This window comes from Perna viridis, chromosome 8 (assembly GCF_037379345.1).
Source record: "Perna viridis isolate PV_CMFRI_1.1 ecotype Kerala chromosome 8, ASM3737934v1, whole genome shotgun sequence".
Lineage (NCBI taxonomy): Eukaryota > Metazoa > Mollusca > Bivalvia > Mytilida > Mytilidae > Perna > Perna viridis.
Window position 1 is genome coordinate 8,460,032 of NC_142452.1, and position 15,680 is coordinate 8,475,711.

The 15,680-nt window shown below is 36.3% G+C and overlaps 2 protein-coding genes across 3 annotated transcripts; both read right to left on the reverse strand.

The window, feature by feature from the left end:
* Positions 1-1,346: 1,346 nt before the first annotated feature.
* Positions 1,347-15,462, reverse strand: LOC148609188 (uncharacterized). 2 transcript variants are annotated; one of them, XM_088541362.1, is made up of 3 exons: positions 15,313-15,462; positions 4,556-4,723; positions 1,347-2,485 (listed from the first exon to the last, which is right to left on the reverse strand). In XM_088541362.1, exon 3 carries the CDS (start codon positions 2,435-2,437, stop codon positions 1,373-1,375), a length of 1,065 nt encoding a protein of 354 aa, XP_088397488.1. In that variant the 5' UTR covers positions 2,438-2,485; positions 4,556-4,723; positions 15,313-15,462; the 3' UTR covers positions 1,347-1,372. The 2 variants fall into 2 exon arrangements, with proteins under 2 accessions (XP_088397488.1, XP_088397487.1); XM_088541361.1 differs by lacking the exon at positions 4,556-4,723 and having other exon boundaries at positions 15,313-15,459.
* On the reverse strand, positions 8,704-13,204 carry LOC148609189 (uncharacterized). The gene is made up of 3 exons (XM_088541680.1): positions 13,079-13,204; positions 12,578-12,648; positions 8,704-12,155 (listed from the first exon to the last, which is right to left on the reverse strand). The coding sequence occupies exon 3, from the start codon at positions 11,762-11,764 to the stop codon at positions 11,090-11,092; it is 675 nt and encodes a 224-aa protein (XP_088397806.1). The 5' UTR covers positions 11,765-12,155; positions 12,578-12,648; positions 13,079-13,204; the 3' UTR covers positions 8,704-11,089.
* Positions 15,463-15,680: the final 218 nt, after the last annotated feature.

A 15,680-nucleotide genomic window follows, 5' to 3' on the forward strand; every position in this document is an offset into this window, starting at 1 on the left:
ACTGGAAAAATAACAACCAGTGTGGGACTAGAACATAGCTACTAAAATTCTGGAAACTGTAATGGACACATATTTGTATCAGTATGTAAGAGAACCAATACTCCATGGATGAACGAGGAAGCAAAAGTGGCATTAATAACAAAACGTAGACTACGGAAAAAAAATAAATATTACAGAAACTCTTAAAACAAAGATAGATATGAATCCGCTAAAAGAATATCAAACAACTTAGTGAGAAGTGCAAAATATGATTATGAGCACTCCATCGCAACTAAAATGATGGGCAATGGTAAGATTTTTTTTTGAAATATATCGTATCTAAAACAAAAACAACAAAAAAAACATTCCAGGCATTGTTGATGATAATGGAGAACTACATACCAATGACCAACAAAAGGCAGAACTTCTTAACAGCTACTTCAAAAGTGTATTTACAAATAAATATCCGGATATCGTGATTCCACCATTCCCCAATAGAACAGACCCGAAAATCGATAGCATAATATTCAATAAGGATAAAATCCAAGATCATCTAAAAAGAATAAAAGAATCCAGATCTTCAGGACCTGATGAATTACATCCAAATTATCTAAAAGAGACAGCTAGGAGTCCAGCAGAGCCCCACACCTAATATTTGCCAAGTCAATAGAAACTATGAAAATGCCCACTACTTGGAGAATGGCTAATGTGTCTCCTATCCACAAAAAGGGCTCCAAAACTACAATATCAAACTACCGTCCAATACGTTTGACCTCTGAAATCTGCAAAACCATGGAAAGTCTATGAGAGACGAACTAATGGAACACATGGAGAGTAACATTCTCTGTACTGACCATCAAAATGGCTTTAGGAAAGGCAGGTCTTGCATTACCCAATTAATAGAGGTACTTCATGAATGAACAGAAAAACTAGACAGCTCACATGCAATGGATACAATATATTTGGATTTTCAAAGAGCATTTGACACAGTGCCACATAAACGGCTCATAAAAAACGTTAAAAAGTTATTGTATCACTGGGGATCTATTTGGGTGGACAAACCATTTTTATCAAACAGAAGACAAAAAAGTAGTTCTAAATGAAAGCCACTCAGAATGGTCACAAGTAACTAGCGGTATACCTCAAGGAAGTGTTCTGGGGCCTATTCTGTTTTCCATCTATATAAATGAACTACCAGATGTAGTCAAAAATATTCAATTTGCAAAACTTCGTAGACGACACCAAATCGTATGCAGTAGTTAACAAAGCTGAAGAAGGTCAAACCCTACAAAGAGATATTGATAGACTGGTGCAATGGCCCAATGACTGGCCTTTAAAATTTAACCCAACAAAATGTAAACACGTACTAGTACAAAAATCGTTTTACTACAAATTACAATGGGAAACAGTGTTTATTAACTTTTCTTTGGATCATTTGTATATGACTACCATTTAAAGCAGTATAATATGATGTACATGATGTAAGACCAGCTGCGTAGTTAATACGCTTGTATAATCGCCCCAACAAACGGTTGTTAAAATTACCGTTAGGGTGCTTATGTCCTTCGCTATCACCCGCTTTTGTTGTTTGATGTAATGCTAGCAACGTTCTCGTAGCGTCAACAGTTGTGTGTTTATGTTTTCTTGCATTCAATACTAAAAAGTTATCATACGCAACTCTGCCTATGACAACCTCGGGACAATCTTTCCAAGGATATTTTGAATCGGTGATGAAATAATCTTCTCCCCATGGTGTAAAAAGTTTTCCTTTTTTCGCGAGTAGAGTAATGTTTTCATGGGAAGAGGCTTGTGATTCAGTTACATCACGAACATTTGTTCTTTGTCCAACAATTAACATCGGGTGTTCACTATAAGGTTTTAATTTCAGTAAAGTTTTAACTAAAGTATGAGTAAACAACAAGTCTCCATTGCTGTAACCATAAAAATGTGCGTTGTATTTTTTCATTACATCTAAATACATGAATTTGAGTATCGGTACTCCGATTGATGACGTCTTTGGAAGCATTACATCCCATCCAGCCTTTCTCACTCTATTTGAAAGATCCTCGTCGTCTGAGAAAAATATAGATTTAACAAATGGCGCAAGCGATGCCCAATTGTTAACTGTATTATTTCTGCAAACATATTTCTCTGGTTTCGATGTAAAAGTTGTAAACAGAACTAATAAAATTTTCTCTCCAGGGATAGTATTATTCAGAACATCATCGCTTATTGAATCATTAATATCTTTATTATTTTTGTTTGTTTGGAAATCTATATTCATCATTTGTTCTACGTTGTGTTTGAACACATCGAGATCATCTAAAGCGGTCTTCATCATATGTGAAATAGTGGCCGTTCTGAAAGTAATACTCCCATATAGAAATACATAGATAACAGTAAACACCAGACATAACAATAGAATCTTTGTATGTTTGTCACCTGGAATATAGCCCATCCCTTTTTGTTGCTTTTTGTTGAAAACTTCAAACTAACTTCAAACAACCTAAAACGAAAGAGAAAAAATAAATGTAAATTCCAGTTATGAGATTTTAATAATATTTTCATTGACGATCTTTTCATCAATACATCATGTGCGTGTTTCATGTGTTTTAATTTAAATTACTGGCATTGCATTCCGGTGGGCAATCTGTGTAATATAATTTGGACATGCTACAAACTTTTTTTTGTAATTTTCAAAACAGCAATATATCAAAACAGAGAAGATAAACATATAAAAATAGTCAACTGTTGATAAAATACAAAATACAGTTGCATTAATAAAATAGTAAATTCGATAGAGTTGCATCCTCTTTAGTCATGCAACTTTTTGTGTTGTACCTCCTCACGAACACGGAGGGGAATAGGATTTCGAGCAGAGTTGTGGTGTCACGAAGTCTATTTTTCCAAATATTGTCTCGCTCCTCTATTTGTTATTCTTTTCCCCCAGTAGCCTACCACAAAGGATTAGCGGTGATACGTATTTTCAGATAGTTGAAGGTTTGGCTTATATTCGATTTTATTATGAAATCATGTTCGGGCTGTGGTAAAATATTTTGTTAAGTCGTTGATATAACGCTTCTCAACTATTGTTAGTTCTTGTTAGTTTGACCAAACTATACGACAAACACAACTTTTCATCCGCTTATTTTCAACCTTCCTTTCATCTGTGGCAACATCATTTCGTCACCTGCGTTTGGAGTTTTCATATCACAACTCATACATTATGCCAGAGCATGCCGTAAATATGCTGACTTTTTGTACCGCGCTAGACTTCTTACAATCAGGCTTCTAGACAGGGACATGTTGCTACAAGATTGAAGTCATATTTACAGAAGTTTCATGGTCGTCATCATGAACTCTGGGATCGTTACGGTGTATCTACTTCACTACAAGAACCAATTTGTTCACCGTGTTATAGTTTTCCTTTCCTCTTTTGTCTACCCTGGAGTTGACTTTTTTATTCAAGAAGTAATGGAAATCACTCATCACTCTCCGACTATCATAATAGGAATCTGGAGAGAATGATTGATTGATTGTTGGGGTTTTAACGCCCGAGCAGCAATATTTCAGCTATATTCAGACGATGAACATGAAATTGATGATAAAATGAACATAAAATGATGATGAAATGAAAAAGGGATGGGACACAAGGACAATGGGGTCGACAAATTTTGATTGCCACTGGAAATAGGGAGAGGTGGGTAGGGTCGGGCAATTTAGCCTCCTGTGGCGGAGCCCTATGGTTCCTACTCCGGGAGAATACCACAGTAGGGTTCTTTAACGTGCGAGGAACGTGGCATCTTTCCCAACACGGTGCTCCGCTATGGTTTGCGGTCAGGTTTTCCGTATTATAGCCTGACAACCCCAGCATGTAATACGCCAGGGGTACCCCATTCCACCACCTGGGGCACACATCCCAGTTGCTCTGTGGGCAAAGCGCCCTAGCCCCCGGCTAAGGTTCTGAGCCTTTTACGACAAGCTTAGCGCTGCTGCAGGCGTATTCTTTAAACACCAGGACCTGCACGGGGCAAACAACTGATTATAAGTAACAACAATGTACAAACTAAGGACTACTAGCAGTTAACTACCTAATGGACGGAGTGTTGTAGATTATATTGTAGCTTCACAGTCATTGTTACCACAAATATTTTGCATGAATGTTAATGAGTTTATTCCCTGCTTATAGACTGTCGTTGTAAAATTTCACTGAAAATACTAGCAAATTTTGAAATTGAAAAGAGAGAAAAAGGGTTGTTTATTTTCCAAACCAGTTATGTTTGGTATAATAAAAGTACTATAGAATTTTAAAAAAGTTCAGTCATCCAGCCATTCAAAGTGAAATTAAGAACTTTATGGATGATTCTATAGACCTTACTCCAGAAAAAAAAATAATTCTGTCACTGAAAAGATTCATAGAATTTTTTACAAAGTGAGTAAAGCTTCCTAAAAAAAATCAAACAACAAAGGGAAAATCATAAACGCTGAAAAAAAAATGAAAAAAAGCTGTTTTAGATGTCAAAATTTCCTAAAAGATCCTATCATTAGAGGTACAAATTTAATTTTATTAGCTCACCTGGCCGAGGCCAAGTGAGTTTATGCCATCACTTGGCGTCCGTCTCGTCGTCGTCGTGGACAAATTTTCGAAAATTTTCTTCTGTAAAACTACTAGACTGACAGGATTTAAACTTGGCATGATTGTTCCCTAGGGTGTTTGATCCATGGAAAAACATGGCCGCCGCTACTAAAAATAGAACACAGGAGTCAGATGGCAGTTTTTTTTAATAACTCAAAAACCGTTGCATTTAGCAAATTTCTGACATGTGTAATATTGTTCAGCATCATGAGACGGACCTATGCCAATATTTTCAAAACGATTCGTCAACTGATGTAGGAGTTACGGCCCCTGAAACAGTTTTTTTTGCATTTTTCGCATGTGCAACTTTGAAAATCTTCTCAAAATCCATCGCACCGAATTCAATGAAAGTAGGCATATGTGTTTCTTAGGGTATTCCACACAAAATGAATGTTGGGAGTTTTGATCCATGAAAAAACATGGCCGTCGTTACTAAAAATAGAACATAGGGGTCAGATGGCAGTTTTTTGCAAATAACTCAAAAAACCGTTGCCTTTAGCAAATTTCTGGCATCGGTAATATTGTTCAGCATCATAAGACGGACCTATGCCGAAATTTTCAAAACGATTCGTCAACTGATGTAGGAGTTTCGGCCCTTGAAACAGTTTTTTTTGCATTTTTCGCATGTGCAACTTTGAAAATCTTTTCAAAATCCATTGCACAGAATTCAATGAAAGTTGGCATATACGTTCATTAGGGTTTCCCACACAAAATGACCGTTGGGATTTTTTATTTGTGAAAAGACATGACTGCTGTTACTTAAAATAGAACATAGGAGTCAGATGGCAGTTGTTTTTTGTTTTTTGTTTTTTGTTTTGCATAGATGAAATTGTTAAGCATCATGAGAAGGACCTATGCCGAAATTTTCAAAACCATTTATTGACTGATGTAGGAGTTACGGTCCCTGAAACGGTTTTTTGTTTTTTGTTTGTTTTTTTTTCACTCGTACGACTTTGAAAATCTTCTCTAAAACCATTTAAGATCATTGAATGAAAATTAGCATCATAGTTCTTTAGTGTAGTGTGCTCAAAATGACTTGTGATTTTTAATCCGTGAATAGATATGGCTGCCCATAATTAAAATAGAAGACATTTTTTTGAAAATGATTAAAAAATTGTTATCTTCAGCAAAATTCTAGTTCAGGTCATGAAAATGCTATTAAAAGCATTTCCTGCATTTGACAATTTAGTTGATTTTAACTTAACCAGTCTCATTCCTCAAGATTTTTTTTTTTTAAATAAGCAAATGGTTAACCAGGTGAGCGATTCAGGCTCACTTGAGCCTATAGTTTTAATTAATAAGCCTGAAAATTACCGAGGCATTACAACTGCATAAAAATCATACAATCATAGTAATATCATGTGATTTGATCAAATAAAACAAATATTATATATTTCCTTAGTTCTGCGTGAAAAGATATGATATAATCTCTTGATATACACCAAAACATAAAGCCAATGACTGTATATGAGTATTGAATTTAATGACGTTACGCGCGCTGTTAGTACTCCATTGAATAATCCGCATGTATGGCTAGAATAATGCCCAAAAATCTCCATTTTCGTGCGAAAGAACCGCCTTTCAATTTTTTTTTTAATAAAAGTACATTTGATAAAAATAACAAAATATTAGGCACAAAAATTTCATGTTTAAATGACGCGTTTAACAGTCATATTTTTTTTAATTCGACTTTTTCAGCTTGTCCAGGGTAACATTTTTCATGAGCATATATACTAAACTACTATTTGCAAGTAAAGACCAAATAAATGTAAAAAAAAATATCATTGTCTTAATTATCAAACAAGGAGGTTCTGGTAGTCATATTGATAATATTTTATGATGTTCTTGTGATGTCTGGGAAAAATAATTCGTCCAATATTGAGAAATATTTCCCGTATGAAAAATGAAAACGGCAAGCTGATTGTAAAGGCAAAGAACGAAGAGCTAAAATGAAGAAAGGGTTATAATTCTATTACTAAATAAATGTTATTTTTCTAAAATCAATAATTGCGTAGCAAAATTACCCTCAAGATGTAAATTTTTGAAATATGAGCTACTTTACTGAGGCTTACAGAATTGTTGCCTCCACTTTTGGTCCAAAATACATTTGTACAAGACTGCCTGAAGTTAGCAGCTATGGTTTGTTTAGTAATGCTCCTTTGTGTGTTTAATTTCATGAATTTTCAGAATGTTATTTTTGTCAATTTTAATAACACCCATGTCTTATTCTTTTCCGTTGTATAAGATTACAGCATCGTTACTTTTTCGGAGTCTTACAAGATTGTCCCACTAGCTAAAAGCGACGTTTTCCCCTAATAGTTCGCATTGCAGATAATCCAGACGTTGTGTTACACTTTCACGTGAAAACATCGCGCGTAACGTTAATAGATTCAATCATACATTGTATATAGGGTTTGTAAGTCTCGTTCTAGTTTCATTTTCTTTACCGGAATTTCCGGCGTAGAACATAATAAAAACCGAAGACCGATCAGCATTTTATTGTATACCTCCTGGTACTCGAAACGATGTATAACAAGGCAAAATCTTCTATTTTATGTTTGTTCTTAATACCTTTATCATGTAGAAATAGATATTTGTCATTTTTATCGGTATTTTTTTTTACATAAAAAGATGTTTTTAACACTGAACTCAACGCTCTCTAAATGACAAATCTCCATGCTTTTGAAAGGTAGACTAGGACCCATTCTCGTGAAATCACGGGGTCACATGACGAGAATTACATACCCTATTGCGCCCCGAGCAGGTCCGGGTGTCAAAAGAATAGGCCTGCAGCAGCGCTAAGCTCGTCGTATAAGGCGACTAAACAGTGCTCAGCAACCTAGCCGGGGGCTAGGCGCTCTGCCCACAGAGCAACTGGGATGTGTGCCCCAGGTGGTGGAATGGGGTACCCCTGGCGTGTTACATGCTGGGGTTGTCAGGCTATAATACGGAAAACCTGACCGCAAACCATAGTGGTGCACCGTGTTGGGAAAGATGCCACGTTCCTCTCACGTTAAAGAATCCTGCTGTGGTATTCGATAGGAGTAGGAACCTTTGCGCTCCGCCACAGGAGGCTAAATTGCCCGAACTTACCCATCCCCCCTTTTTCCAGTGGCAATCAAAAATTTGTCGACCCTATTATCCTTGTGACCCATCCTTTTTGTTTCATTTCATGTTCATTTTGTCATCCATTTCATGTTCATTGTCTGAATATAGCTGAAATATTGCTGCTCGGACGTTAAACCCCAACAAACAAACAAACAAACATACCCTATTGCCAAATACCGTTTCTAGACACCAGAAATAAGCTTTTTTAGGTATGAAGGGTAATATAATACTAGGTTTTCATTCTCTTCGTTGCTTTCTAGTTAATTCATAATAAACAGAAATTTTCCTTATAAAATCTTACAAGAGATTGATAATTTGGTGACAATGATATATATATATATATATAATTTGATTTCAGAAGTAAAACGCTTTCTGATTGGATAAACAATTTTGTCCATCAACTCAAAGATACATTTTGTTATATGTCTGTGACGTCATCAACCCTTGTCAATGATTTACACGTTGTAAAGACTATCATATTTTTTTAGCAAATCTGGAAGTTTTAAAAAATGTAAACAACATCTGAAGGACAAAGCAACATGTGCAATGTACGACGTTTTAAGGAATGGTCGACTACACAACTTATCAATAAAATTCCACATAGACTTATTCAATATACTTGTCAAACCTATTCTGTTGTATGGATGCAAAATTGGGTTATGAAAACAGTGAAACAGAGAGAGTACAAACAAAATTTTATAAACTTTCTTTACATCTTAAGCGGTCGACTCAAAAGGACTTTATTTATGGAGAACTTCGCTGTTCTCCAATTGAAATTGAACTATTTCATTTTGGACAAAGATAATAACAGGAAAAGAAAACAAAATGGCTTTGTAATGTTTAAATTTCTATTTATGCTGACACACAAAAAAAAACCAAAAAAAAACATTTCAGCCCGTTCTCTCGGCAAGATGAAAAGTATCTTAGACAGATGTGGATTTTCGTATCCATGGACATTCCAAAACACATCACCTAGAGTTGGTCAATAAACATCAATGATACGCCAAAAGCCCTGAACTATCGCTTATACAAGACATCACACATTTTGTGCACTATTTTCACGCACTCCATGATAGAGATATTATAACACTGTCGAGATTCAGAACAATGAACCATAAGCTTCCAATCGAATAAGGCAGGTGGCAAAATATTTCCCGAGAACAGAGGATATACCCGTTATGTAGAGAAATTGTTAATGACGAATACCACTATGTAATGGAGTGTAACCATGTACAAGTAGAAAGAAAGTTATTCATTGACCGAAAGTACATAGCTCATCCTAATATTCTAAAATTCATTGCTGTCATGAACCGAAAGCAGCAATCTGAGTAAATTATTCAAGTTATCGGTAACAAACTGGATTCTATCTAATTTTCATCTAATTGGATGGTATGAGATTTTTCCATTCCTGTCAAAGTGCAGAGTTCCCTGATGACTTTTGATTCGAAGTTGGCACCTTGGTCGCTGTGTATTCTCTTTGGTAATCCATAATGAAGAACAAAGTTGTTGGAGAAAGCATCTCCGGTGGTTTTAGCAGTTTCATTCTTAGTAGGCACAGCAACAGCATATCTAGTAAAATGATCTGTTATTACTAAAACATATTCATATCCTCATTTTGATCTTTCCAATTTCAAGAAATCCATACATACTAGTTCCAATGGTTGAAAGGTCTCAATGGAAACTAAAGGTGCTCTTCCTGATGTTGTAGTTTTATGCCTGATACACCGGTCGCATTGTGTAATCCATTGTTCTACATCTCTTGCCATACCATACCAAACAAAACTGTCGCTGATCAACGAAAGTGTCTTGTCTCTCCCTTGATGACCCTTATCACCATGAAGTGTAGTCATCACAGTTGGTATGCAAGCTTCAGGTAGTACAAGCTACTTGATTGGTTCAGTGTCCATGTTAACTTCTCTGTATAATATGCCATCAATCAGTCGAAATTTATCAAAGTTGTTGACAAACCATGTGTTCTGTGGTAATCTTTCTAGTTGTTCCATCCTGGGTTTACGATGTTCAGCTATCCAGTAGATCCATTCTTGATTGTCCTATCACTTTTCTGTTCCCTCTTTACATCAATAAGTTTCTGAGTTGGTAAATGCACATCATCTCTCACTACATTAGCACTCATGGCTAGATTGGACGTATGGCTGGATATGTTGTAAGTTACAGATGGCCTTGACTGTATCAATGGCTATGTTGGTACGACCCAATAGTTCTGGTAGCCGGGATAAAGAATCTGCATCGGTATTACTGGAGCAAGGTCTGTATACGATGTTAGAATCATGTGAAGCAAGTGCAGCAATGCAACGATGTCCGGTGGCATCAAACTTCGCTGATGACAGTACATAGGTCAGTGGGTTATTATCTGTCATCACGGTGAACTTGTTTCCATACAGGTAGTCAAGGTACTTTTCTGTTACAGCCCACTTAAGTGCCAAAAGTTCCAGCTTATGAACAGGGTAGTTACGCTCGGTTTTGCTGAGTCCTCTACTTGCGTAGGCAATAACCCGCTTCTTCTCGTTCTGTGTCTGGTACAAAACTGTTCCCAATCCTACCATTGAAGCATCCGTGTGGAGTTCAAAAGGAAGATCGTAAATGGGAAAGGCGAGGATGGATGTTGATGATAATGCTGCTTTCAAATTCTGGAACGCTTTTTCCTGTATATACCCCATACCCAAGATGTTATTGACTGGCTTTTACCTTTGCCGCGTTTTGATGACTTCATAAGTGCTGGCATCAAGTCGGTAAGTGGTCTGGCTACTTTGGCAAAGTCTTTGACAAACTTCCGGTAATAACCAGCGAATCCTAAAAATCTTCTGACTTCTTCTGGTGATGATGGTCTCGGCCAGTTGGTTACTTTTTCTACCTTTGCTGGGTCAGGAAGTATACCACCTACAATATGACCAATGTACTTAACTCTTTCCTCGAAGAAAAATTACACTTATTGGGTGATAGCTAAAGTCCACTCTCTCTCTCTTTGTCTTTCAATACTCTCTCTAGTCGGTGAAGATGTTCTTCAAAAGTATCAGCATAAATGATCAAGTCGTCCAGGTAAATAAAATAGATGTTGAGATACAAGTCTCCTAAGATCTCTTCCATGAGTCGTTGGTATGTAGCTGGACTGTTGACTAAACCAAATGGCAGGCGGTTAAATTCGTAAAATCCTAGTGGGCCGACGGTAAATGCTGTTCTTTCCTTGTGTGTTTCTTCTAACTCTACGTGGTGGTAACCACTCTTCATATATCCAACACTGTAAAATGACTGTTACCGCCTAGTGCTTCTAGCATTTCTTCACTTTAGATAAGGCATACGAATCTCCAATGGTCTTACTGTTGAGTTCTCGATAGTCGATGCACATCCTTAATTTCCATCTTTTTTCCGGCACAATACCACATTTGAAGACCATGGCGAGTGGGATCGTCGTATTATACCAGCAGCTAACAGTTGCTGTAGGTGGTTGCGTACCTCTTCAAACATCGATGGCGGAATACGGCGATGCCTTTGCTTGAATGGAGTTTCATCAAACAAATCTATGCGATGATGGACTGCATCTGTATGGCCAATGTCTGTGTCTGATGTGCTGAAGACGTCCCTGAATTGACGTAGTAGATCTTTACCTTGTTGAAGTTGTTCATCGTTGAGAAGGTCTGATGGAAAACTAACTTCAGCTAACACATCATGGACAGCTTCTTCTGTCATGTCTATATCAGCAACAGATACAGGCTGAATCTCACACAAGATGGCATTGAGAGACACTGTGATGGTACTGGTCGTTATGTTGCGAATGTGGACAGGAACTAAACGGTTCTTCTTGTACTCGTATGACACTAATGATGGCGCAATGTCAAGATCTGTTGATTGTAGTATGCCACAAACAGGATTGTATAGAAGCTCTCGATCAAGATAACCTTGAAGTACTATTTCTCTATTTGGTGGAATCCTTATAGCCTTGCAATCAGCACACTTAACAATAGCTGACCTGCTGTTTCTCCTGTGTAACTCTTTTTCTCGGATAGGCAAATATCTGAAGGCCATGTACCAGGGTTTGTGTATCCCTCCTTTTTTCTAGTGGCAATCAAAACTTGTCAACCCTATTATCCTTGTGTCCCATCCCTTTTTTCATTTCATCATCATTTCATGTTCATGTTAATAACGATAACCGGTAAGGTTCTTGTTTTTATATATAAACGTCTCAGAATGTGACGACTCTATTCGCTACATTGCTCCATCGGATCAAATTGATACAGTGAAGATATATAAACGTATAGAAAGGTCTGAAAAATTCCCAACGATGTTAGAACTGTCAAATTTGCGAAGCAAATTTTTGGTCGTTCCCTCCGCGGGACTCGAACTCGTACCGCTGTGACATCTATGGCAACACCGCCTGCATTAAGTCCAGCACCCTAGACCACTATATAACATAGTTCTGAAACAATAAATATGAAGTAATTAAATTTAAAGACAATCATTAAGGTGATTCACATAGTATTCAATCACTTGATCACAATCACAATAAGTAATATAATAAAGAACCCAGTACACACCACAATAGAATGTTCATAAGTTCAAAAGGTTACATGTACTTTTAACTTAACAAACAGTTATCAAAAATATGCAAAACTACTTGTAATCTAACATTCACTATAGTTCAGTATTTGATTGATGTGTATATGTATATCATGTTGGTAAAAATGATAAAAGACAAATGAAATATCTTCCTTTAAAATAATACAATAATCAATATAGCAGCAATAAAGACACATGACGTCAGAATTGGAGTACACACCCAAGGGAAGTTATCTTAGATATTTCCTGAACAGTTAAAGAAAATAAATACAAATAGCTTACCATTTGTGGAATGAGCTATATTATGCTCGAGTGAACCAGACACTCAGTTTAGTTAAAACATCTCGGCAAATCTGAAACCAATACACAATAGATCAATACTTGTTCCCGTGAAATCAATAATCAACTATACAAGTATTATAATCAATATCTGTGTCGATTCGATTCGACGATATATTTATCATTCACATCGATAACTCAAGCAAATACAGTATGTAAAATGAAAAAGATTTATTGTACATCTACCTTGTACATTATTTGCACCGCAAATATGCACATTTCGTACTTCACAATTACAGGATCAAAAGGATCGGAAAATACTAGAATGCGTTCTAAAAATATAGCGATATGTAAATATAAAATGATCTTACATGTATTACTCATACGCCGCTGTTGTTAACATTCGAGGATCGTGCAAATAGAATTCTGCGTAGAAAGAAATAAAATGTCCCTTATTCCGTTAATCATACAATTAGAGTGTTAAAAGAAGTGAAAATAACTTACAGAGTCTTTATGTCTGTAATGGTATTAACTGTCCATCAGTTCATGAAAATGACAACTGGCAAGAGTTGTAGAATACAACTTGTATCAGTCACATCGACCCCGAGCACTACTCTCAACCAAAAACTGCGCCAAATCATGACGAAATTTCCAATAACCAATCAAAACCAAAGATCAATAATTACGTGTACTTTTCAATATAGTCTATTTCAGATAAGGATTTACTAATGCTTTATTTTATTAATTTATCAAATATAGGAATTTTACAATACAAAGTAAATACACATATAACATAATATATGGGTAAAATTCCACACTACTACAGCAATACATACGCAAATGTTATAGGAGGATAAATAGTGGAAATCTACTGAGAAGGTTAAATGAAATAATAAAATGGTCTATTTTTCTTTCTCTAAGAGACAAGATACGTCAGTGAAACTTCAATCTAAAGTTGAAGTTTCCCCATACCTACATGTATTTACTTGTGGGAGATTGTCCTCATTTACACTGTTTCACATGTGAGACTTTTAAGTTATACAAAGTCTTACGTAAAAAAATTATCTTTTAGTATTTTTTACAGAAAATTTTAACCAAAACCTCCCACAAATCATACATTTTATCTGGGAGATTCATAGTTTTTCATTGATTTTGTGGGAGCCTCCCCCTACCCCTTATTGTGGTTATTGTGGGAGAATTAACGGGTATGGTTTCCCTTTCACTAATATTTCAACATATAAAAGAATTGAGTATACTATTTTTAGGTGCTTGACTGTTCTTTAAGAATTGTAAGTTTTTGTAAGAACTTATAAGAATATTATACTTTATCAAAAAAGTAATATATCAAATAGTGATAGGTAACTTTTTACTAAACTTGTATCATTAAGTGCATTTATTTGTAATTTGAATGCAATTCCGCTGATATCCACTTGCTCTTTATCATTAAAGTCCGCAAATTGCCCTAAAGAAAGCAATAATATAATATAAGACGGACTATTTTTAATCCGTGTAACGACCATCATGGCGTCGTAACTACAATTGATGACGTACTCGCGATATTGTATTATTAACTTTTTGAATTAAAAAGCCTTATACCCTTCAAGTTGTTATACTCGGAAAGTGCTTTTTCTTTTCCCACCTGTGACACTGTAAGTTGGAATATCATTGTCAAAAGAAAACTGATAGAAACAATGCAATGGGTATTTAGGTATAACTGGGCATGATAGGAATGGTTTGTTTGTTTTTGTTTGTTGGGGTTTAACGTCCGAGCAGCAATATTTCAGCTATATTCAGATGAACATGAAATTGATGATAAAATGAACATGAAATGATGATGAAAGGAAAAAAGGATGGGACACAAGGATAATGGGGTCGACAAATTTTGATTGCCACTGGAAATAGGGAGTGATGGGTAGGGTCGGGCAATTTAGCCTCCTGTGGCGGAGCCCTATGGTTCCTACTCCGGGAGAATACCACAGTAGGGTTCTTTAACGTGTGAGGAACGTGGCATCTTTCCCAACACGGTGCACCACTATGGTTTGCGGTCAGGTTTTCCGTATTATGGCCTGACAACCCCAGCATGTAACACACCAGGGGTACCCCATTCCACCACCTGGGGCACACATCCCAGTTGCTCTGTGGGCAGAGCGCCCTTGCCCTCGGCTAGGGTTCTGAGCACTATTTAGTCGCCTTTTACGACAAGCTTAGCACTGTTGCAGGCCTATTCTTTTAACACCCGGACCTGCACGGGGGGATAGGAATGGTAGCTTAATACTATCGAAGTCCTTGGATTGCCGCACTTCAGTCATTTGTTTTCAGTATGACCTTACTCTAACCTAGGTATGCCCAATATACAACAATTACGGCTCAAAAACCTTTATTTTATCCAGTTACACACCTGATAGACTGACTTCTATTTTTATGATAGAATAAATAATATCCCAGTGTCTACCGAAATACGTTTATAGATTTTAAGACGATGTACAATCAATAGACACATGCTTGCTCATCCACCCGGAAATCGTTCATGTTGGTTTTGTTTTATATCAAAGTAGCTTTACACACTGACTTTACAACATGACTTGATCGTGTTTCTTTGTCTTTAAATTTTTGCAGTTTACTGGAGAATGATCAAACACATTACTACCGGTTATCAAATTCACCCACCCTTATCGTATGTCTGTTATTTTGATGATTTTCAGGTTCTTGTAGAAAAATTGAAATGTAATATTACTTACTTCGTTTTCACATGATTGGTTAGTTTAAGGATCCACTTTTTGAAAAATCTGTAGATCCGGCATAAACTTGGAGTCGTGTACTTGCGCTCTATCGATCTGGTAAACGTAAAATCACTGGTGCAAAACGGGTTCAATTAACAAGTTTATAGTTAGGTGTGTGGTTTAAAACGATATAATGGGCTGTGTAATGCTTCAGATATTTTAGAAACGACTTTATAAACATATCAAAAGAATTAACTTATTTTGAGAAAAAAAAATTAACGCAGTCACTGCCAGCCTAAACAAATACATACCCCCGTTAAGCACAATGATCAATGATAGATGTACAACACGTCTATGAATGAATACATCATAAGGTCCAATACAAA